Source organism: Acipenser ruthenus, chromosome 11 (assembly GCF_902713425.1).
Source record: "Acipenser ruthenus chromosome 11, fAciRut3.2 maternal haplotype, whole genome shotgun sequence".
Lineage (NCBI taxonomy): Eukaryota > Metazoa > Chordata > Actinopteri > Acipenseriformes > Acipenseridae > Acipenser > Acipenser ruthenus.
Genome location: NC_081199.1, coordinates 41692056 through 41717918, shown reverse-complemented (window position 1 = coordinate 41717918; position 25863 = coordinate 41692056). Strand labels below are relative to the sequence as shown.

The 25863-nt window shown below is 39.3% G+C and overlaps 2 protein-coding genes across 32 annotated transcripts in view; both read left to right on the top strand.

Annotated features, from left to right (window-relative positions):
* The window catches only part of LOC117426808 (microtubule-associated protein 2-like), a 98795-nt gene extending 76996 nt beyond the window's left edge, over positions 1-21799 (top strand). For 11 of the 20 annotated variants that reach the window (XM_059034032.1, XM_059034028.1, XM_059034027.1 and 8 more), the window contains 11 exons: positions 149-349; positions 1044-1181; positions 2663-2727; positions 3173-3361; positions 4181-4328; positions 5461-5514; positions 7186-7529; positions 14621-14713; positions 16120-16201; positions 16765-16877; positions 17705-21799. In XM_059034032.1, coding sequence (XP_058890015.1) covers positions 149-349; positions 1044-1181; positions 2663-2727; positions 3173-3361; positions 4181-4328; positions 5461-5514; positions 7186-7529; positions 14621-14713; positions 16120-16201; positions 16765-16877; positions 17705-17920 — 1643 coding nt within the window. In that variant the 3' untranslated portion in view covers positions 17921-21799. Of the gene's footprint in view, positions 1-148; positions 350-1043; positions 1182-2662; positions 2728-3172; positions 3362-4180; positions 4329-5460; positions 5515-7185; positions 7530-14620; positions 14714-16119; positions 16202-16764; positions 16878-16967; positions 17005-17704 lie in introns of all 20 variants that reach the window. The other 9 variants (XM_059034025.1, XM_059034019.1, XM_059034024.1 and 6 more) reach the window with 9 other exon arrangements.
* A 1875-nt stretch (positions 21800-23674) lies between these two features.
* LOC117426669 (protein unc-80 homolog) overlaps positions 23675-25863 on the top strand; it is a 65420-nt gene continuing 63231 nt past the window's right edge. For 11 of the 12 annotated variants that reach the window (XM_059034013.1, XM_059034015.1, XM_059034012.1 and 8 more), the window contains exons 1-2: positions 23676-24075; positions 24803-24851. In XM_059034013.1, coding sequence (XP_058889996.1) covers positions 23984-24075; positions 24803-24851 — 141 coding nt within the window. In that variant the 5' untranslated portion in view covers positions 23676-23983. Of the gene's footprint in view, positions 24076-24802; positions 24852-25863 lie in introns of all 12 variants that reach the window. The other variant, XM_059034011.1, reaches the window with a different exon arrangement.

Sequence of the window (25863 nt, the reverse complement as noted above, 5' to 3'; positions counted from 1 at the left end):
AACCTTAGTATAATTAAGAATATATTTCTGTATCTAGACCATTTACTTGTAACTGGGTTTACCATACTTTGTCTAAAGCCCCCTGCCCAAAGAGTTCTTGTGCCAGTCAAAGCTCACAGCTGCGTGTTTTGCTCATTCTGAACTGCAGATGATGACAGGAGCATCATGACCGAAAAGATCGAACCTCTCCCCAAAACTGAGAGCCCTAAAATTAGAAGACCCTCTGTGGAAAAACACGCAAAGGACAAGGCACTGAGCAGGGGGAAAGGCAGAGTGTCCACCCCTGAAAGGAAAGCGGCCAAAAAGGAGCCCAGTATGGTCCCGAGGGACGACATGAAGAAGAAAAAAGGTTCCTACACTAGACATGAATACTTCTTTTTTGTATGGTGGTTTATTATTGCCATTATACAATTTTTTTGGTAAATGGTAAATACACTATGTAATTTGTAAAAAAAAAAAAAAAAAAAAATTGGTAAACTTTCATTTACCGCTGTACTCTTTTAATAAATGGTATAGGCAACTCCCTTACTGCTGGACTATATATATATATATATATATATATATATATATATATATATATATATAAAATAAAGTTTATGTGAGGATACACAATGATTAGCATGTGATTATCATATTGGTATTTTGATATCCTTGTATTCATAAACCCCATTGGCAAAAGTACAAAGCTTAGAGTCATCCTTGAAGTCCCCAGATGGAACCTGGAAAACAGACTGCGAAAGCGACTTCTGACACTTTGTGTTGATAGAGAAGAGTAAGCTGCAACTGTTGACTAGCGAGAAACTGTTGATAAGCTAGGTATGTCAAATTGTATTCAAATGACAATATCCAAACTTTCTTTATTACACAGTAAATACAACCTAAATGAATAAATGCGCAGTAGAAACATGTGTAATAATTACGTTTTTAATATTGGGAATTGAATTGCTTTCCTAAGCTTGTAAGGGGGTTACCTGCGTCATGTTTAAGCCTTTCTTTGTCAGTGCTTTACTTTTCCTATCTGACTTTGTCTCTCCTCCTTATAGCAGTGTTTAAGAAGGCCGAACTTACTAAAAAATCTGACATTCAGACCCGGTCTCCTTCCCGGAAAATCCCATTAAAACCATCGGTCAGGTACCCTAGACCAGCTCACCATCATTCCTCTGCTAAACGGAAACCGACAGGTGACTTTGTAAACTCAAAACAAAACGATCTGCAATGTGGCTGGCAAACATGGACATTCGTATCTCATCGCTAGAATGAATTTTGTTCATTTTATTTGATTTTTATTTTATTTTTGTGAGCTGTTGTTGTTGTTTTTAGAAACTGCTGGGCTGTTTTGCTTTTTTGTTGCAGTTCTAAACGCTTATGCCATTTGTGAGTTATCCTCCTTTCTTTTAGTTGCATCTATTTTTGGCAGCAGCCATGGTCATACATGCTTTTTACTGAATCAGCTGCAGATGTGCTCATGCGATGGTGGTACGTTGGCGTGGTGCATTATTCACGTATGTTTCGCTCTATTTGGCAGTGGTGACTTTCTGTTCAGGTATATTGTGTATTGGTGACAGAATCCATCAGCTGGTTTACCACACCATGGGCATATTGTACAGCACCTGTGTAAATCGCTCTTCTGTGGATTCTCTGTTTGGCAGGTATTAAAACTGATGATATGTTTTAAGAAACTTTGCTAGGAACATCCATATAGCCCCAGCAACGCCAAGTGTACTAACATACAGTGTGACCCAGGCTGATATTTGGCTGCTCTGCTCTTTTTTCTGGGTAGTTGGGATCTTGAGATCTCTTGCCCCCATGCAGGGCATTCTGTTAAAGTCATCACAGAGTTTAGACTTACCAGGTGGTCAATAATGGTCTGGTTTATTAAATCAATTGCTGGTGGAAAACTACACCTCAGTATTTTATTGGGACAGGACCCAAATGCCTTAAAAAATCCAGTTACATCCATCATTTTTTTTAAGGTAGATACTGGGCTCTATTCAATTGAATTTAAATACTACTGTCATTTAAATCATTCAGATAAGTGGATAAGTATTTTTTGCCTTTGATGTAACAGTGGTGGTCCTAATTTAATATTTAAATGGTGACGGTATTTGTAGCCATCAGTAGCCCCCAGTATAGCTTTAATCATTTGGGGTTCATTTACTGAACTGCCATCTCTTTATCTATACAGTTTACACTATGATTTATTAAATGACAAGGGAATCTCTCTGCTGTTCACTTTCATTGGGATTCCAAACACTGTCATCCTCCAATAGCAACAAAACATGGTACAGTTTTGATAAACATCACACAGGCTCAACAATAAACACTTAGGCAGAGAGCAGAAGCAGCACAAATTACTTTTCTTTAAACCCAGGGCCTTAAAAAAAAAGCATTTAATAGCATATAATAGCTATAAGAAGATGTAACGGAGCATAACAGAGAGAACCATCTCCCTCGCTGGTATATAGACTGGACAGTAAGTAAGTATCCCATAGTTTCTGTGTATTTTTAATCACTATCTGGAGGGTGGATTTTCATATTCATATTCAGCTGCTGCTTTATTAGACTTGATATTTTATATGCCATTATTTACCCTGATCATTGCTGCCTTCTCTGTGCGTTTCCACAAACCTCAGCCTTTAAACTCAGGCCTTCTTTCCTGCAGCGGTCGCAGCTGCCGAAGGTAGGCAGCCCCTCAGCACTGCAAGACAATCCAGGGACAAGATCGCTGTAAGTTCATTTCCATCTTAATTCTGTTTATTTAAAAATGTTTTGTATACTGTACATATCAGTTAATTGTTAATCATTCATTCAGTGTTTTTAAAACAAAATAGGAGTTCATTAGCAACTGGAGTAGGCATACATGCTGTATGTTTATCACATCTCATTGATAGCTTTTGCTAATAATAAATTATTGTTAGTTTCTGAAAGGGTCAACTGAAAATGCCTGGTCCTTAAGGGGTTAAAGATTTGCATCACTATAGTCTCAAGTGTCCAGTTCTAAAGACTTCATATTATATTTATTGTATATATATTTTCCATTACCATATTTTTGTTGTTGTTGTTTGCTGTGCTTGTTGATTTTGATCACATTTGATTTTCGTTTGTTTTGTTTTTTACATTTATTTTGTATCCCCCTTTCTCCCCATCACTCCCCACTCTGTCTCATCACAAGAACTCATCCTCATCTGCTCTAACAAAGATTCCTACCACAAAAGAGCGAGCAGCAGCAGCCTTCTTCCCTCCGAGACCCAGCTCAGCTTGCTCGCTCACAGAGAACAAATCTTACCTTAAGTCAGAGTTTTACTCTGTCCGGCCCTCTTCTGCAGGGTCCAGGGACTACAATATAAACGATACAGTACAGGTAAGGGGGCTCCACCAAGCATCAAAGAGTTTCCCACTGTAAGAGTATAACAAAGTGTAATAAATCATAGGGTGGTAAAGTGTAGGAAAGCATTGTACAGAGAGGTATGGTAAAGCATGTTAATAAACATGGCAAACCAGGGTTAACTATGGTAAACGCGTAGTATAACCTTGGGAAAAGCATGAGAAAACTGCACAAATGGCATACAAAAATACTGGTAAACTTTTATAAGGGATACTACAGTGGCTCACCGAGAACATGGGGAATTATTAGAGGTAATCATTTATTTCAGAGTGTAAGATAAGCAGGTGGACGTGCGGAGAACATAATCTTACTATCTCAATCTTTCTCCCGGCATTCTATATACTGTAACTGACAGCTGAGGCTTGAAGTTTATGATTAGATCCAAAAAGGCATTCTCAGTTCAGCTAAAACTGAGCAAATCTGGGGTCCATTAATCATCCATCCATTAAACTTTTTTTTTTTTTGTGACTGTGTACCCCGTCATCTATATACTGTACTGTACATTTTATTTAATTCCTTATTCATTCTGTGGCCTTTTTTTTCCCTAAAATGAAATATAAATAGACTGAGAAACATGCTGACCCTGCAATTTGGCCAGAGCTGTATATTAGCAACAGATGTATTGTAACGTTGAACCAGTAGCGCTTTGAGATATTGAGATATACAGGCATTTTGGTTTTTTTGATAAAAAAATTCTCGCTTTTGTACCAGAGTAGCTACACACACACACACACACACACGCGCCCACATGGACCAGCCACTAGAATCGTGATGTGTGGGTTGATTCCCTGACAGGATGGCACCACGCAGAGCCCTGAGAAGCGCTCTTCCCTGCCCAGACCCTCCTCCATCCTGATCTCGCGCCGAGCTGGCCCTGCCGATCATGAGGAGAGCTCCACCTCCATCACCAGCTCCGGCTCCACCGCACCAAGACGCCCCACATGTGAGTGCATCCTCAGAGCTTCCCAGGCGCAAAATACTGCGCTGTGTTTCCCTGAGTTTGATATAATAGCAAAACATTTTGGAAACAATATTCTAATCGCTTTTGATTGCACTATAATTTACAATGTAGTTGCAGTGTAATTACATTTGTGTTTGCAGGATAAAATCATTTAAAAAAATAAACACATTTAAATTGGCAAATCTCTTTGTGGAATTAACTGATTTTAAATAAAGTTACGAAGGTGCTGTAATAAAAACACTTTGTGGAACATTCACAAAGCCGTTTAGTCCAAAGCGTCATTGTTTTAGCACAATTTTTGAGGTTATGGAGAAAAACACCTATTTAAAGTAAAAAAAAACTTGCAATAAACAATTAAGAAATGTATTTCATCAGTGTGTGAGTGTGTGTGTGTGCGTAATCTGTATAACCGTACAAGTAGAATGTGTTTCACAAACACGCTTGGGTGCTTAAATGTGTACAAGCTTCAGGTTTTGCATGTACCTGTTACCATCTGTTTTTCACGATTATTTTCACACTGAACGTATGAAAGGTTTTTAAACGTTATGTTGCCTTCTGCATTCCACCCACGAGACACTTTGCTGGAAGAGACTTTGCATCACAAATAATTCCCTTTTTATTTGCCAGCATTGACAAAGTTATATCTAGGTTACATAATCGCTAAATATCAAGTTTGACATTTCCTTAAAAATAAAGTAACAAAAATAATAATAATAATAAAAAGAAAGACAAAACATTTTGAGGTTTACAACAAGAAAGAAAGTGATCGGCTAACTGAATAATCTGTTTACTGTTGTACATTGTAAAAACATAGGCAGGCTTTTGCTTTCCAGCTGGTTTGTAGAGAAATGGTACTCAAGGCTTTTCCGAGAATTCATTCAGTTATAATGTCCTCAGATTGTGGAACTCGTTGCCCTTTTCTATTAGAGATGCTGCGTCGGTCAGGATTTTAAGATTAAAGACTTTAAGATTAAAGACTTACTTTTACCCTTACTCTGGCAAGTGCTTTTGTGGTGTGGTAGAGCCAGTAGAGCCTCTATTCACGGCTGTGTTTCCCTCTCTCTTCCCTACCTTCCCTGCCCTGCGTCTCCCTGTTCCTTTCCTTGCTGTGTAGCGATTCGATCTGAAGGACGAGCTGAGCAGAGGGCTAGCCGAAGCGGAGTGGCAGGTAGCTGGATTCCTTTCTTACCCCTCCATATCTTCATCACATCACACCACTAGAACCTCCTTAACAGACTGCTTTCTTACCATCCATATCCTCATCACATCACACCACTAGAACCTCCTTAACAGACTGCTTTCTTACCATCCATATCCTCATCACATCACACCACTAGAACCTCCTTAGCAGACTGCTTTCTTACCATCCATATCCTCATCACATCACACCACTAGAACCTCCTTAACAGACTGCATTCTTACCATCCATATCCTCATCACATCACACCACTAGAACCTCCCTAGCAGACTGCTTTCTTACCATCCATATCCTCATCACATCACACGACTAGAACCTCCTTAACAGACTGCATTCTTACCATCCATATCCTCATCACATCACACCACTAGAACCTCCCTAGCAGACTGCTTTCTTACCATCCATATCCTCATCACATCACACCACTAGAACCTCCTTAACAGACTGCTTTCTTACCATCCATATCCTCATCACATCACACCACTAGAACCTCCTTAACAGACTGCTTTCTTACCATCCATATCCTCATCACATCACACCACTAGAACCTCCTTAACAGACTGCTTTCTTACCACCCATATCCTCATCACATCACACCACTAGAACCTCCTTAACAGACTGCATTCTTACCCCTCCATATCCTCATCACATCACGTCACTAGAACCTCCTTAGCAGACTGCCTCCATCTTAAGGAAGTTATCTTTTCATTTCTCAGCACGAGTGAAAGGAATTATATGTGGTGCTGAAAGGGAACATGTTCAGTCACAGGAAAGTTGGCATGTACAAGATTAATACTGTATTTAGTTGATGGGATAATTGTCACTGTCAGTGCAAAGTATTATTTTTATTATTTATGAAAAAATAACAATGTAAGATTTTAAGATAGCATGCATTTTTTCAAAAATACCGTTCCTCTATGTCAGGGAAGAGCATTTGAAGGTCCAAGGGGAATTCAACCAAGACTGGGGTTTTAAAAGGGACACAATTACAAATTTCTCCGAAACTAATACCATTGTTTCAGCCGATGAGAGTTTTGTTGAGGGGAATGTTTCTTTAGTAGACAGAAAACAAAAACTACAAATCCAGTGTGGGATGGAAGGTTGGGATTTCATTAGTGCATTGTCAAACAGTTTAATTGGATTAAAGAGAGAAGATGAATGAAACCCCTAACAGACTCCATGAATAATTGATTTATAATGTATTTGCAGTGACAGTAAGAAATCCTCACAGAGGAACAGGAGTTCTCTCAAAACAGTGGCTCTCAGTTAACATGCTTCTACTAAAACTGAAACATACAGCATGCAGAAAGATAATAAATGCAGTTGCACTTACAGTAGGACTTGGGTTTTAAGAAGTGAATCCTACTGTATCAAGTTAGTTGCATTTTACAGAATGTGCTCATTACTGTTTTCTCTTCCTACACAGAATGTGCGCTGTAGGGGAAGCGCTTCTGTTTAATCATTAATACATTGCAATGTGATGTCTTGAAAGCTAGATGAACTTTGAAGGTTGAGGGAGGGGAGATGTGCTCATGTCATTGACAGTCCTGCTCTTTTGGCATTGATTGGTCTACTCAAACTAAGCCAACAGCCCAAAAAGTGAATGCACATGGTCAGAAGACTGGTTTGTTTTATCCACAGGTACTGATCATGCTCGCTCCAGATCAGCACGGAGTGGAACCTGCACTCCAATTACCCCGGGCTCTACAGCCATCACACCCTGCACCCCGCCCAGCTACTCCTGCCGCACCCCTGGGACCCCAGGCACCCCCAGCTACCCCAGGACCCCCCGCACACCTGGCACCCCCAGATCCATGAGCCTGGCACGCCAGGAGAAGAAGGTGGCCATCATCCGCACCCCACCCAAGTCGCCCGCCACCCCCAAACAGCTGCGCCCCCTGAACCAGCCCCTGCCTGACCTCAAGAACGTCAGGTCTAAGATTGGCTCCACAGATAACATCAAGTACCAGCCGAAGGGGGGGCAGGTAAGGGAGAGTTCCATAATCTGGACCAATAAGAAGAATCATCATACACTGTGGTGTGAGGTTTTGTGTGTGTTTCGTATCATTCTGTTTCTGTGTTCTTAGTATGTTATTCATGGGAATTTTATTTGCGATTTTTTTTTTTAATTAGTATTTTAAATATAATGAAGTTTTATAACCTAAAAGGTTCAGTAAAATAAGAAGTAGTTGCATCTTATAACGCTTATTGCAGAGCCTGTGTGCGGTGCCATGAGACAATGAGCAACTGCGACAGGCTCACTCCCTTATGAGCTGGTACAGAATGAAGGTCAATGCCTGCCTTACAAACTGCATTGTAATACCAGACAGTACTCTTTGACTGGTTCTGTTTAAGAGACTGGGCTCTTGATGTTTGCTCTGTGCAGAATATGCTGTGAAGGATATTGAATGTGGTAACAGGTGTTTTAGGAGTGTGAAGCTGAATTGTGATCTTAAAGAAATGTGAAAAGAGAAGGGCATCGGCAGTCGCTGCCCCACCAGCTTGCTCTAAAGATACAGCACCACCTTGAAAAGGGGAGGAGATGTTCTGCTTTTCTAGCTCATTATCTAACTCCCAGGCTGCCTGAAAAAGAGCCAGTCATGGTCATTGTTATTGTTGTTGTCTTGTGAAACAATGTCATTGGGGATGTAGGAACAGGACTGAGACCTGTAAAGCTTATCACACAACATGAACAAGGGATTGGATGGAAATTACTTTTTAAGTCCCTACTAGACCAAGCCTTCAATTCGTTAAACTCTTCATCATTCATTAGCAGTTTTGACCTGTGTGCAGGAATTTGTTGTGGGATGCTGGTCACATTAATACTTCATGTGTTATGTACAGTATCTGGTGGGTATATCTGTTCAGTGTTACAGCACCTTATTGAAATGGTTTGCTGTGGTTTTTACCATGCTTAATCATGATTCTGTGTCATTTAACATACCCTTGCTATGCTTTAATAGTAAAGCAGTACATTTTTATAATCCAGCACAAAGTCTAGCCAGGGACTTGAATCAGAAAAGAACCTGCAGAGGATTTGTCTCCCCGACTCCTCAGAACCATGTCTGGCTCTGAAAGGGGAAGGCTGTCTGGTGCAACAAAGCGTGAATGTGACTGACTGTTCAGTGTCAGCCTCTGCCTAATGGAAAGTGATGGCCTCTGCAGATTTCAAACTGAAGTTGCTTTGCCTTGATACTCATTGAAATGGAGGTGCCTCCCTGATCTCGTCACACATTAGAATCACTGTTTGTCATCTGGGTGACCTCTTCCTTTCTTTTTGCACTGTGGCCTTTTCTTCAATGTATATTTCATAATAAAGAATCGACCCTTAAACCCAGTGTTATATTCCACCTCAAGCCTAATATGCTCACACAGTGCCGCTTTACCACTGATTATCTTGTTGTAATCCATGCTATGCTTCTGCTGTTGTGGCTAAACCTGTTGTGCAAGAGATGGACTGGAATATATTGCTGCTGAAAGGGGTAGCTGAGGTCGCAGTTCTGGGTTGGATGACAGGCTGTCTGTGAGCAGTCAGACTCATAGCTTGGGGACCGAGTTACGTAATGACGTATATGGGAAGACGATATATTTAATCCCTTACCGCTCATACAAATACAAATACAGCATCAGCAGCTTGTGTTTCAGCAGGGAAATAACTGCTGGTAGCGCCCTTTCTGTCAGGCCGATGGCACATCATCACCTTACCTCCTGCTCCCTGCACCCGGAACAGGTGGCCCACCCTGTGTTCAATGTGTTGACCATATGAGACTCAACTGCAATGAAAGGGGAGTAGATTGGTGGAAACAGCAGAAGAGTGTATGTGGACTGCAGTTGAACTTCACTGTAACTGCACTTCGGTTGGTTACTATCTTGTTACAGTCTGCTGTTTTTTACCAATTTACTGTACGGTCACTGGGATTTTCCTGACGTTCTTTTCAAATGTGTGCTTTACACTTGGCCTTGTTCATCAAGCATGAGTGCTCTAGTATGTGCCAAACACTGTGTTGCTGTAAATGCTTGATGAACACACCCTGCATGTTTTGCTCTCAGTTTATGTAGAGCAGAAATAAGGAATTTTCTGCCAAAAATGACTGGATTTGTCTAAAAGTATCCTCCGTCTGCACACAATGGATGACAGGATGTGAGGATATAGTTAAAGGGTGACCTGATTTAAGATTCATTGTTCCTCGTTTCACATCACAGGCACACTTAAGAGGAAAACTGCAGTAGAACAGCTTGTTACCATGAGGGTCCAAGGAACAAACAACATGGCAATCACAGTGGAAAGTTTGCTGCAGCCTTTTCAGTGGCTGGTCTGACTGTGTTATCAGTGTCAGAGGAATATGTTTATAAAGTAATTGTAGCTAACAAAATAATTCCATAACACTTACCTGTTTTGAACTTCCATTAGCTACATAGGTCACAAATGTGCAGTTTTGAAGCAAAAAAGGAATGTTAAAGCAAACATGTATTTTCAATTTAAAACATGACATTACTACTTTAGGTTAAAGAAAGTTTCTTTTTTCTCTGCCTTTTGGAAGGAAGCACATGTTTGAGAAAACATTCATTTAATTTTAAAGCATGATCCCTGGTACAACTCTAGGTGTAAGACATTTCATTAGAGGAAAGTACCTTTCGTTTAGCACTCAGGGAAGGCTGCTCTGGGGAAGCATATGCTTGTTTTACCTGGTCTGTGGATACAGTATGTTACTACCCAGCATGACAACACGCTGCTGGTTTCTTAAAATCAGCTTGAGGATTGTTCTGGTTTAGTGTGCTGGCTTGGGTTTAATTTGAGATCATCGAAATTCTTTCATGCCTGAATTTTCTGCTGAATGTCAGATATAATACAGATCAACGGGTCAAAAAAAAAAAAAAGCAGTTTCTAAACCCGGAGTGAAGTTCATTCTTTGTGACTGAATTAGTCTATGGCAATTTACCATTGTCCACTTCATGCACGATTGCAGTGGTGCACAATGCCAGATACAGATTTATTTTTAGTAATGGTGTCAGTAAATCCAGCTCTTGATCTGCTTCAGAACATCCCTAACTTCCTGGTTCATTTGCAGGATGATGTAGTGTTACACTGGGATGCTGTTTCTCATATAGTGATTTTTTTTTTTTTTAAGGACTAAAACAATGTCAATCATGCCAAATGGTGTGCATCGACGTCTCTCTGTCCAGATGTATAGAACCACATAATTGCTAACACTTTAGCTTCTGCAGTGCAGAGGGATTCCCCACAACAGATTCCATGCCTCCTTCAAATATGCCAAAGTAATAAATGAGTTTTTACAAGAAAGCTGCAAAGTGGACTGAAGTGTCCTCCGCCAGGGCCAGTATGTATTACTGCAGCATCGGGTTATGGGTTCATTAACTTGCGCTGCCGCTAGGAATGCAATTTGTGCACGAACAGCAATATTCAATAAAACAAATGAGAAGAGGAAAACAGCATCCCGTATGCAATCGTTTTATACATGGCACGTGTTTTTCTGCCTCTGTAAAGTAGGCCGACTAGACCCCCTCCCCCTCTTTGTCTACAGGAATTCATTCATGAAATTCAGGTCATGTCTTATCAGATAGAAGGGGCTGTAATGTTGAAGGGTTCACATTCATAACCTTTTGCTTCACTTGAGAGCCCTGCAGTTTTTCATTCTGCTGCAGGGCCCTGTCCTTTCACTGTGCAGTGCTAATGCAATTCACACTGTACAGAAAAGGGCGTGGTCAGTGCTGTCTTATCACTGTCTCAGCTGGTGGAGTGGGGCTGCTAAGTTGTTGTCCGTATTTGTAGACGACAGTTCTGTCTTGTGACTGGTTGTTCTCACTTTCTTTAGCCTGCTGCAGCCTCTACATTGATATCATTAGTGGTCTTGTTTTGTGTGTGGTTATTCCTGTTTTCTTGTTCTGATGTACCTCTTTCTGGTCTTGTTTACCACTGATCTGTGGTTATGTTTTTGTTTGTTGAACTATACCCATAGTTGTTCCCAGCAATTGTCCAGTGGTTTCTGCATAACCTTCTGTGTTCCTTGTGTTGTGATGCTTGCATCTTGTGGTGCTGTTATTATATCTATTTTATCCTATTTTTAGATGTTTTCAGCAAATTTGAAAACTGCTGTATGTTTAGCACAGCATACATTCAATCATTTACCAAGAAACCAACAAATTAGAAAAATCAAGGCAGTTTTTTGCATCTGCATGTCAGAAAAGCCTTAGAAGAGAACTACTTATCCTCCAGGGCCAGAATGTATAGTAGCACTAGAAGATGAAAAATTGTGAAACAGGAAAATCATGCACTTTGCTTAATCTAGATCCATACATTAGATGAGAGTAGTGTAGGCAAGGGGAAGGATAGCACTTTAAGTTATCTCCCATATGTGGAAAGACGATATATTTGATCCCTTACTCATACAAATACAGCATCAGCAGCTTGTGTTTCAGCAGGGAAATAACTGCTGGTAGCGCCCTTTCTGTCAGGCCGATGGCACATCATCACCTTACCTCCTGCTCCCTGCACCCGGAACAGGTGGCCCACCCTGTGTTCAATGTGTTGACCATATGAGACTCAACTGCAATGAAAGGGGAGTAGATTGGTGGAAACAGCAGAAGAGTGTATGTGGACTGCAGTTGAACTTCACTGTAACTGCACTTTGGTTGGTTACTATCTTGTTACAGTCTGCTGTTTTTTACCAATTTACTGTACGGTCACTGGGATTTTCCTGACGTTCTTTTCAAATGTGTGCTTTACACTTGGTCTTGTTCATCAAGCATGAGTGCACTAGTATGCGCCAAATGCTGTGTTGCTGTAAATGCTTGATGAACACATCCTGCATGTTTTGCTCTTAGTTTGTGTCGAGAGGCATGTCCACTGAATTATTTTTCTATTTACGAAACTCATCTGTCATAATCTGGCATGACCATCAATCTATAGGAGGTGAGCATAATGGACCAAGAAACTCCCTTTTAGACAACATATATATATTTTATTAAAGAAATATATATTTCTATATCTTTCTAGATTCAGGTTTTAAGCAGGAAGTTGGACTTCAGCCACATTCAGTCAAAGTGTGGATCGAAGAATAACCTGAAGCATTCTCCAGGCGGAGGCAATGTATGTACCCTGCTTCTCGCCACCGGTGGGATAAATATAGTCAATTCCACATATAGAGATTATACAGCAGATGAAGAACTAGAAAGGATACTCCCATTATTTCAGACACAGTAGTTTAATAGAACAAGGCTTAAACAATAGGAGTTTGGTAGGGCCCATGTGCTGGCAGTATCTTAAAAGGGCCTTTCCCCTCTAGATTCATGTTGACTTCTACACCAGGACCATAGTGATTACAAATTATTGTAATCTAGCTGCTGTTGGCTTAGGTGAGTTCTGATGGCTCCATATCGTGGACAATTGCCTGCATCACAACATAGATATCACAACTAGCTACTGGCAATCCTGCATTTAGGGTGTAAACTGTACTGTGCCTCTTTTGGAAGGTGGTATACTCTACTGCCTCACTCAGGTGTCCTCAATGCTCATATCTTAGCCTGGATGTTTGATTCAGTATGATGATGTCAGTAGCTATGGTCCTGATTACAAACAGTCTGTTTAAGTCCATTCCTACCTGCCTGCTGGGACCCTTCCCATACCCAGCATCCATTTCACCAGCCTCTACCATAGTCCATGTCGAACCACCACAAAGAAAGGCTGCATTTCAAGGGAAAGTTGGCTGGGTTCCATGGCAGCAATCTGTATACAAATGGATTTTAATTAGCAAGTTACTTTTTAGGCTTGGTGGGTAACTGCTGTATCACTGGCATGCAAACTTCATGATTTAAATGAGGCCGGGCACTGAGAGAACAACTGTACCATTCCAAAGTCCTGTTTGCGAGCAGTAATCTTGCTGTTTGGGTATTAAATTGATATCATTTGTACACACATTCCCACTCTACAGTACAGTACAGTATGTGTCTTACTTTGATACTGTAAATTGGTGCATGTAAGTGTTTTTTTCATCATGGATCCATTTCATGCTAATGTGCCACCTTAATTTGAACTTCCTTCTTCCTTTCTTTTATTTTTTATTGGTGTAACATACAATTAGCATACCGTCCTGTGTATTGCAAGAAATGTGTTTTATGCTAAACTGTTTTTATTGAATAACTTTTTTTTTCTGCAAATGCTGTGACATTCATGCCATGCTGGTTAAACAGGAATTTTAACTGATAGCTATTATATATCAAATGCACATACAGTAGTTCTAGCTTGCCCTGTCTGCCTAGGAGAGTCATTTGCCCACAGGATAGGATGCATTCTAAGTTGGTAACAGACAGGCTTAGTACCGTTCAAGCTATGAGAATAGAGTCTTACTTACATATGTTACACGTCCAGATATCTAATCTTTGATTGTAACATTCCAACCTTAAAACATTCCGTTTGAAAGGATAGAACATCATACAACGATGAAGCATGCATTTGAATCCTATTCCAGCACTTAATAAAGGCTTGCTCCCATGTCAGAGAAACTGAGTGGAGCAGTTTGTAGACTTTGTAATCCATCTGGGAATGACCTGGACCTTTCCAAATTAAATTCCTTTTTTAAAAAAAAAATAAGCAGAAGTATGTGTCACTATACTTTACGTAACCGTTTTTGTGTAATTTTTTTCAATTACAGCCTCTTTCTAGCTGAACTCAGCAGAAAAATATATCCAACATCAGATCTCACACGATCAAAAATTGAGAGATTCCCCTAGAAAAAAAATGTCTGAAGTTATTTTCTAAACATATTTCCACATAAAAAAAAAAAAAAACATGTACCAAAAAACGTTGGGCTGCGTTTTACAAAGAGGTTTGTTGTATGGCAGTAAATGTTGCTTCTGACTCCCTTTGTGCTCGTTTGTGTAGGTGTGCTAATATAAAGTTACTTGCCAATCCTTGCCAACCCCTTAGCATTCTGCTGATGTCAGCCAGAAAAAGCACATGTCGTTGATTTAAAGTCTTGGTTCTCTTGATCCAAGCTCACATGAAAAAGCAAATCAAAACTGTGTCGTTAAGTTTGGATAAAGTGCCTATCATTTTCAGGTTCACATACCAAGTGTAAAAGTTGATTTTAGCCACATTCAGGCTAAATGCGGCTCCCTGGAGAAAAGACAATATTCCCCTACAGTTGGAAATGTGAGTTTTTAACCTTTAACAATCAATGTTGTATGATGTCTTTCACTGTCAGAATGTCAGGCTTAGCTAGGGGCACAAATACCGGGATGAATTTGGGGCCAGCTTTTTAAACAATGATGAAAGACTTAGTCTTCCTTGTCTTTCATGTTGACTGAGATGGAAAAAGCCCAGACAGTACATGATGTCTGGAATGAACTGGGTTGAGTTGAACCCAGTCAAACTCCACCTGAGCAAGCAAGCTGTACTCAGCATTGAGTACATTCTTAACAGGCTGGATTTATTTCATTTTAGTCAACCTGGAAGAGAAAAGTCCCAGGACCCTCCATACAAAAATGCAAAGCTGGGCTTTTACCAGCTTTTACTGGGTTGGTTTGATGTGGATTAAAATACATACCTACTTGAGGAAGCAGAATTTCAGTTCCATAAAATGAAAATGTAAGAATAGGGAGCTTTCCTGGTTTAAAACTAAAGAATCGCATATAAAACTGAAGCCCTTTCTATATATTATGATGCTTCCATGTATTTATTTTTGCCATGCTTGATCTCACAAATATGCTGGATTTGTTTTATATGTATTTTTTTTTGGGGGGGGGGGGGGGGGGGTGAGGTTTGTCACTCAGGCTACACATACAGAACAGATCTAATTGAACATTACATTTTAATTTACAGGGAGAAATAGACCTATTCAGTGTTTATTATAATTTCAGATCAAAGACTGATGTGTTCAGATCATATTACAAACCCACATACATGCACTGCAGTCTTTTGGTGTGTAAATGTTCACATAAAGACAAGCAGCAAGCAAGCAAGCAAGCCAATGCCTCTACTATTGAAAGCAAGTACACCCTGCATTATGCCACCAAGCATAGAGCACGGGTGGCCAACCCTGGTCCTGGAGAGCCACAATCCTGCAGGTTTTCTGGGTCTCTTTAAATCATCAATTGCCAGAGACCTAGGAAACATGTTAGTGTTGAGCAATTAAGAAAACAATTGGTTCATAAGTTATTGAAAACTCGGGTGGAACTAAAACCAGGACCAGGGTTGGCCAGCCCTGGCCTCGTGGTTACTATTGATGTCATATCACCCTTTCCCCCCCGCTCTTAGCACTCATTTCCTGTGACTGAATTACTGTTCAGGCATGGTTCAAATCCATGATAGAAGGGCTGTGAGGCAGGATAGGCACCCCATAAAGCAGAATACAAAAGCAGTTCTCAACCACATCCTGCACTCACCCTAACAACCCAACAGCATTACTTTGTTTAAAAGAAACATATATATATATATATATATATATATATATATATATATATATATATATATATATATATATATATATATATATATATATATATATATATATATATATATTTTAAGAACTGCAGTAAACTTTGGTCATATTATTCCAGATACAAATTCAGAGCAAGAAGATTGATCTGAGTCATGTGACTTCAAAGTGTGGATCTCTCAGCAACATCCGCTACAGGCCAGGTAACTTCCAGTGCAGTCTATTTACACTCTCATATCTTCATATACTGTCTTCTGCCTTGATCATGGACTCAGGCTTCTGGACACTGCAGCGCCCTCTGCTGGAAAGTTTCTCAGTCGCAGGCTCTGCTGCTGGTGGTGCATAGTCAATATCTAATGTAAATGCAGTCATCTACCTGGACTGAGAGGTGCTGGATAGGGCATTATCCAAAGAACTTAAAAGGAATGTTTCTTTCGAGAAAACTAACATTCTCAAAAACCATTAAACGGGTTTTGCAAAACTACAGACTGGAAGTAATGAATCAAAATGGACTTTAAAAAGAAGAAAAAACAAAAACAGCCCCTAACAAAACAGTGCTTCAAACAGTCCTTAAAGCTTTGTGAATAGGGCCCCTAGTCCCCTCATACACAGAGGCATTTGAACCCAGAATGTCCTTACTGTCATCTCCATCATTACGCTGCACCACCTTGATAGTAAAGCTTCTAATTTCTAAAAAAAAAAAAATTTTTAGGAATCTGACTTACTGGGAATAATATGCGGGAGTCTTGTTTTTCGTTTCTTGCAGGTGGTGGAAATATTAGGATTGAAAGTGTGAAATTGGATTTCAAGGACAAGGCTCACGCAAAGGTGGGCTCTCTGGACAATGCCCGCCACACACCTGGAGGGGGTCAAATACAGGTGAGCTCTGCCAGCTGAATCTCTGCAAACTGTGTTGACAGTGCCAACTCACCACAACATGATCATGCTGACTGGTATAATCTTACACAGGTTTTACCCTGTGGAGATTTTTGAGCAAGGAAACCGGGTAGGTTTATTATACTTAGACCACTTCTTTTCATTGAACCCCCTGCGAAACATAAAACCGGGTAGGGCAAATAAACACCAGCACACACGTGACATGCTTCATTTAATTGTTCAATTAAACAACATAATTTAAATGGTACATTGGGGCATACAGTAAAAACAGGAGGATATGTACACAATGTTTCTTTTCTAAATATATACCTGACACCTAAAATATTTTACTCTGCACATGGTTTAGCGATGGTGTGAAAATAAATGGAGCACTGAGAAAATAAAGCTATGCAAAAGAAATCACATCAAATATAAATAGTAAGCTTACCATACTTTTGCCATGCTTTCACTGCGCTTTTCTGCACTTTTCTGACCATGCTTGAACAATTATACCTTTTAAAAAATATACAGATGTTGTTTTGTTTTTTTTTGTTTCTTTTTGCAGTATTATGACAATGCAGTAAAATGCAATATTGTGGACACATTAACTTAGTAACACAGTGTTACTGCAGTACAATGAAGGAATACTCCCAAGAGAGATTCTGAATACTCCAGTTCGATGGCTTATGCAGCAGTTCTGCGCAGTGCCCCAAGATGATGCATCATTACTATAGTATATATTTTTATAAGGCTATGCCACAATGTTTTTAGTTTTTATAATTGGCGCTACATGCTGGCTCATTGAATGAGTGTTTATTTTTTCCCCCTAGATTGAAAGCCACAAGCTGTCCTTCAGGGAGTCAGCGCGGGCCCGAGTGGACCATGGAGCGGAGATCGTGACTCAGTCCCCGGGTATGTCGGGGTCCACCTCCCCTCACCACCACAGCAACGTCTCCTCCTCGGGCAGCATCAACCTGCTGGAGTCCCCGCAGCTCGCCACCCTCGCTGAGGATGTGACGGCCGCGCTGGCCAAGCAGGGCTTGTGAGCACCTCCCTGTGTCCACTCTGTCTGCCCAGCAGTGCAGCGTATTCATGATTTCAAACAACAGCAAGCTATCTTCATCATTCCTTCATGGTACAGCATGACAGTTACCGGGACCCTGCTAAGCATGGCTCCCGATTATTACTCAAAAGATTATTAAAAAATAAGTGATCACCACTTGTGACTGTGTCCTAGAAAAACAAAAAACAGGTTTTCTTTTCCAATCATGTCAGACAGACAAAGCACTCCTGACTTTTTTGTTTTGTTTTAAATGGCTACAAAGTGATGCTAACATCCCACACAGTAAATGTTGTTGCTCAGCTCTATATTGCATTGACTTATAAACATACATCTTACAACTGCAATAGCGCAGTTCACGCTAGTCCGGGCAACATTGATACACCTAAATATATATGGAGAACCCCAATTATAACTTATTATTGCAAGAATTAAATGGTATGATGAGCATGTATGAACTCTAGTGCAAAAAAAGAGGTTATTTTTTAAAAAGAAACGTTTAGTAAGTTATTTACTGAATTATTGGATATGGGAAAATACTTCATGTTTTGTAGATATTAGTGATTATGATACACACAAACTGTGCTCGTCTTGTGCTCACAATAGGTCCATGTTTTAATTGTATCTCAGAGAAAAGAAGTGAAAATGTACAGCAGTGCTGTATTATAATTCTCCAAGGCCCTTTACAGCTGTATCAGAGTATTGTTGTAATTAATAATTGCAGCGCTTCATGATAGAAATCTTCCAGAATTAGAACCCTCTATTAATACCAAACATGTATTTAATTAAGCAGTATGAGACAGTGCACAGCTTCTCACAATATCAGCATGTTGGTTTTGGGGATAGGTATCCCATAATGGGATATCCTCTCCCTGAAGACTTTTTCAAAACTCCAGTGTTAATATCTATAATGGGAGCTCCGGTGCAACATTAACATTGGGTTGCTGCAGCACCATTAGAATACCATCCCCGATCCTCTTTTGAGTATTACACTGTGTTAAACCTGAGCTTCAGTGGTCAGGAAAACAGAACTTACCTGTGTGTGTTTTAAAAGCAATTTGCTTTTTAAAAATGCATGAATGCATGCATTGCAACCTGCGAGAATTTTAATTTAATTTATCTTTTTATATGGCATTTGGGCCTATTGAATTCTTTGAAGCAGGTATGGTTTTGAAACCCTGTCTGTGTTTATTTCAGAGTACATTTAAAAATGGACCTTGAATTGTTGAGGGTTTGTAGTCATATAATTAATCTGTTTAAAGAATTATTATTTGATCCAATTTAACTTAGGGAGCATTTCAAATCTGTGTCTGTTCAAATAACAGTTAGAACTCTAGGTTTTTGTGTATAAACTTTAAAAAAAAAAACCTTACAGAAAAACATGGAGAATCACACTTGTCTCTCATCTGTTTGATACAGTGTTATAGTATATTTTTCTCTGTGGCCATTTGTGGTATCCCCTATAATATACCTAATGTTTCATTAACCTTCTCTGCGCAGTATTGTGTTTCCTGCACCTTGAAGTTTCCACTGTTTATTTTTCACTGTTGGTCATGTAGATGTATGCAGTTTTCCCCTGTTTAAAATATATATATATATATATATATATATATATATATATATATATATATATATATATATATATATATATATATATATATATATAATACTTGCTCTTGGGGAAAAAAAAATGAGCATGAAGTGCTTTCTGTAACAACCAAAAGCAGTGACCTGCTTTTAGTGCCGGATGTTTCTGTAATGCTAGCTAAACACATTATTAAAAAAAAACAAGTACAATGTAAATCGCGTGGAAGAAAGCTTCTGATGTTACCAGAGAAGGTGCAGAACTTGCAGAGGTTGCCGTTCGTTCGATGAGACTCTGAAGCAACAAGCATGTCAGGAATCGGGGGACAGAGCTTTGCTTTGCTGAAGTCGAACTACTGAACTGAGCCATGCTGCTTTTCCAACACGTTTACATCCAGCAAACGCTTACATTAGGAAGCTGTAACAAGGACTCCGTGAGATTTAACAGCTTTTCTATAGTGTTAACCTATTAATGTCTGCAAAACAGTCAGAAACTTGGTTTTTAAAGGTAGGATGTTTAACAGCACAGCACACACACACACACGCATGCATACACACACATGCACACACATACACACACACGCACGCGCGCACACACACAGGATTGCTTGCAATCAGAATTTGTCCAGATTTACTTTGACAAGGAGAATTCAGTCTAATAAGTTTAAGCAAAAAGACGTCCCTTAATTCCGGTTGGTTCATACAAGCAGTGTCCCTTACTGATACAGGTATAACAGGACATAAAAATGTGGGCCTCTTTTAATAGCTTTTAGCAGACCAGAGAAGTCGTTCAAATCTGCACTCACTGTAGCCTTGTGCAGCCCATGTTAGATCTCATTAACCCTAACCCATAACCCTGCTCAATCAGTATAGTTGTGTTTTATAACTGGCATATGGAGTGAAGTGTGGCAGTGGGATTCAGTTTCAGTTTCGTTCCTGATATGTGGACTGTACAGTCCTAGGGAATTGGAACTAAGCACTGCATTCAATTTATTTCAATGGGGTATTAGCGCTGTGTGCTTTTGAACTAGACTTCATGATTACTGTAGTTTAGTAACTAGATATTGCAGCCTGAGAATTGTTTAGAGTGTGATGTCTGTGTTTTATATAACTGGAGTGTGTGATAGCTGCAGCAGCACCTCTTGAAATACTTGAAAATAGGGGTCCTGTTAGAATGTGAGATGTTACTAAATGCTTGCTAGTAGTTTGTATGCTATGTATGGAGAGATTGTAGATAGAATTGTACTTTTATTTAGTGACTGTAATCTATGAACCATTCCAGTCCCAGTTTGACTTGTTTCACAGTAAAGCATTAAAACAGGCAGACTTGGTATGTATACAGAAGCTATGTAAGGAAAGCACTATTCCTAACTGAATGCATTTTAAAGATAGACGAGAAATATAAAGGAAAATAAAGCAGGTCTTTTACCATTTTTACGAAAGCAATCCATCTTATATTTGATAACGCTTTTATATATGAAAAGTTCGACTTTGGCAAAGCAGTATTAGATTTACAGCTGGGGCCGGATTTATAGAGCATTAGAAACCTGATGAGTGCAGTGTAGTCCCCATGGGTTGTTTTTCTTCACTCTTGTGGGTATTGTATGAGTGTCCCTGACAGTTTATCAGACTTGTTTAATATTTATTTTCCTTAAAGGATTGATAACCATCACCAACATTACCATTGGCCCACATACTGTTGTGTTTATGATAATTTAGATTGAAAAGTTTGCTGCTTTCTGGACCCTTATCACTTCCCCGTACAGCAAGCTCTGTGGTCTGTACAATGGAAGTGAGGGTACAGCACAGGACGTGACAAGATACTAGGAAGCAAAGGTTTATACTTTTAAAAAAAAGCGTATATCCCCTTTTAAAATTAAAAAAGGGAGAAGAACAAAAAGATCTTTCCCACAGGGGTCAGTGATTATATTGCTCAGACTAGTAAAGAAATCAGAAAATTGATTTTAAGGCTGTGCATATCGTTCCTTTAAGTAGTGGGTAATAATAACATAGCAACCGCTGCAATACTAGAAACAATCCTCGTCCACTGCCCAGCATGCTGCAGCTGTAAAATCGACCCCTGTGTGCAGACTCCCACTTGTGGAGTACAAAAGGATCTCGTTGTGCTTTTAAGAATCTTTCAATGTCTGCATCCTTCTGTTCTGGAGCCTTCTGGTATTCTCTGGTGGGCTGGTGGTAGCTAGTTCTTTTACCATCCCATTTGCACTTGTATTTGTTGCTGTATAGTGAGTGTTTTGCAAAATAAAAATGCTTCTCTGTACTGCTTATTGTGTGCGCTGTCTTCTTCTTTCTTTCCTAGCCCCGCAAAGTCAACAATTGTTTAGATTAAAATATATACATAGGTTTTATTAGTTTATTTAACCAGGAGATTTACCTACTGAGACCAAGGCCTCATTTACAAGGGGGTCCTGGAAAACCATAAAAAGAAAATTACAATGTGCAAACAACACTAAAATAGTGTGTGGTTCAAACCTAATCAGCAACACACAGAGATCACAGAACAGAGTAAATAAGACATGGATCTATTTGTTAATGTGGACTGAAGCACACAGAGATCACAGAACAGAGTAAATAAGACATGGAACTATTTGTTAATGTGGACTGAAGCACACAGAGATCACAGAACAGAGTAAATAAGACATGGATCTATTTGTTATGTGGACTGAAGGAGAAGCATTCTAAGCAATTCCCAAATACGATCTTTAAAACCAGGGAAAGAAAGATTATCAAATTCCTCCTTCATGATATGATGGAAAGAGTTCCACGTCTTCTGGAGTTGATATGCAAAAGATAATTTTCCCTTGGAACAGGAAAATGAACAGAATCCTGAGAGCATAAAATTATAGCCAATGCTAGTCCTCTCTACCAGAGCACTCAGATAAAGAGTTACCAAACCTTTAAAAACCTTAAACACAAAACAATACCAATGAAAAATATATAAAGGTACCCCCAATTACTGTATGGATTTCAGATGTGTTCGGTTGTAATGCTCCTGCGTGGATGGCAAGTCTCTTCTATGTGTTGGTTACTGCAGTGTAACATCCATCCTGCAGGAGATGAGACCCAAACTCAAACATACCCGACAGCTCTGTGTCTTCTCTGCGTCTTCAAATGGGATATTCAGACAAGAATCTGTAAGGAAGCATAATATGGCTGATGTAAGTTTATTTTGTATTGATAGTATTGTATTAGTATGCAAATTAAGTTATACGCTTTCCATATTGACATGCTTAATGAGTGCTATTTTGTTATTCAAGACGTGGTATTACTTTAATAAATATGCTTGAGATTAGAATGATCGATGTAGAATAAGAATGGAAAGCAGGTTATCCATCAATCAATCTTTATTTTATATAGCGCCTTTCATAGTGGACCATCACCACAAAGCGCTTTACAAGATAGTGAGGAAATAAGGGTTCCGCGTGTGTTTGCACACATCACAGCACGTACAGATTTTAAATGAAAACACTGCCAACCATCTTTAACACCGCCTCCAGAACGTGTGCGGATGGAAGCTGAGAAAGGAACTCCCGTGAACTACGAACACCATTCAGATACGTGCAGGTACACAGCAGACATTACATTTTAATGGGAGAGAATGATATTTTCTATAGGCAACCTACTGTAAGTGTACGATGGCTTATTCATGTATAATATGAAAATGTGTGTGTGTCTGTCTGTCTGTGTATGTTTTCCTTTCAATCACCGGCACAGTGTTCCAAACTGAAGTCTCTCTACTGTTTAGTAAGAAAACAAACGAATCATTTGGCAAAACATAAAAATTAAGACAAATAACAACAGCTGCTGTATAGGAGTGAACATCACAGAAGGAGTTATTCTTCCGCTACTATTCCCCTCGTTGGACACGAAGTTTAAACTTGCCTACAGCACTCTTTCAAACTAACAAATGTACTAACTTTAAATTCATTAACACACGTATGTGTTTGACTGTGTGTCATTACAGTACGTTATATATGTTTTCATAGTGATCCTTAAAATTTAAAAATAAAATTTAAAAAAATACGGTTATAAAATAACACGTTTCCCGGCGCTGCTGCGTATGTTTTTGAATGACAGTATTTCTAAAACCTTTTGCATTTCTGTTTCTTGGACCTAAGTGAATCAGCGATTTTTAATTGCCTTCCAATTTATAGATCCATTACCTGGCTGCCTGCCTGAAAGCGGAAACCGGAAGAAAAAAAAAAATCAATGATTTTTGTGATTGGCAGTCCTGTTTCTTTCGAGCACCAGATTCTGGTTTACGTATTATTAACATTCAGCCTGTGGTTGTTGTCCACGGAGGATGGTGCTGAAATCGCAGCCTCACCATTGCTCTGTACTTGCAGCCATTTTACACAGGATAACCAAAACAATGTAATGAAACGGCATCACCAGAACCAACAAATAAAACGTCATATCTGTATTTAAAATAACATATTTAATCATGGTGAAGAGGAAGAGTTTGGAGGATACCGATCAGGAATGTGGGAGAGGTATACCTTTCCCAATCCAGACGTTTCTGTGGAGACAAACCAGGTTAGTATTTTAGGATACAGTTTAATATTATACATCAAACGTTTATCTATTTATTCACGTATGTATTGTTATGCTGTGCAAAATCATAGCGAATGCAATTTTATTTATTTATTTATTTATTTATTTATTTATTTATTTTATTCCGGAAATCTGAATCTCAATTACCGACCTGACCAGGCAATAATCAATAAATTAATTGTATAAATGTATTTATTACGGATATTTGTCCACTATAATATCGGTGTATTTTTAAATCACATATACTGTTTGTGTTCGCTTACATCTGTTTTGTTTATAACGAAGGCCGTCGTTGTTTATTTGAATTTTTATCTAATTAAATTGGCCTGCGTTGCCAGCTGGATTTAATTAAGGATGTAATTTACCACTGCCAGAGGTCCTGCGTTTTTAAAACAGGATTTAAACTAACTGGAAGCGACGCAGTAAATGTAATGTTGTATGGGAAGCGGTTGATTTGATTGTCTGTATCAAGTTTGATGTTATAATAAATCCTGTGACTCCCCATCATTGTATATACATATTGTTCCTGCGTCTCTTATCTGTTCCAATGGGTCTTTTAGGAAATGTGTTGGTGAACTTGGTTACTGGTGGTAAACAAACGAGCACAACAAGCATAAGGTTAAAGGACACGGAATGGACATGAAATCCTATTTACAGAGATCACATGCCAACCTAATAAGGACTCTCGCTTTTCGTTTTCTTTTTACAGTGCATTTTTGAGACCAAAACTGGGGAAGCAGTATGAAGCGTCCTGTGTGGTAAGTTATTATCCAATGCGAGTTTCATCATTCTGGCATCCAAGCAAAATCACAAATCAGTGAGAAAATAAACACATTGCAAATTCCAAACCAAGTTTATACATTGCATTCTCATTGACTGTGGTTGTTTGTGCCTGATTGTACTCAAGTTACATATCCAGAAACGTGGTTTAAAAATCGAACAGCCTTCTGCAAACTCAATTTGCACTCATTGTTTGGGTGTTTTTTTTTTCACATGTGACCATGTATTTGCACACAAACGTGAGGATGTTTACAGATATCTGAGGGAATGGAAACTGGAGCTTTTTTGTGGTTATCCCACCGTAACCCCACAATGATATTACACAACACTACAGCCAGATGGCAAACTCAATAGGAAGACCAGGTCAGGTCCTTTCCATTGACCTCTCTGTTGTGTCCAGCTCTCCTTTACAATCATTTTAACCAGTCCTTATGGGGGTTGAAACAGGACATTAGAGAGATTCCATGGGACATATCAAGGCTTGTATGGATGAGGCTTTTACATACTTTAAAGTCTGCATTATTTATTTATTTATTTATTTATTAGCAGACGCCCTTATCCAGGGCAATTTACAGTCGTAAACAAAAAATACATTTCAAGAATCACAGTACAAGTATTGATACAATTAAGATCAAGATAAATACAATGACTTCAGTTCTAGTAAGTACAAGTATATGACAAAATACGATTCAATATTAGAGCAGATGACAGTGTCAGTAATAGCTACATCAGGATACGATTAAATGCAAAATACTACAGATTGAATAACACTTGTGGCAGATTACAGTACAGTACTCTAAAATACAGGATTAAATGCAGTAAAATAGGGGGCAGATAAGAGCAAGAAAAGTGCATTTAAGGAAGGGTGATAAGTGTCCCAGGGGAAGAACAGAGGAGTTCTACAGGTGCTGTCTGAAGAGGTGAGTCTTAAGGAGGCGCCGGAAGGTGGTCAGGGACTAGGCAGTCCTGACATCTGTAGGAAGGTCATTC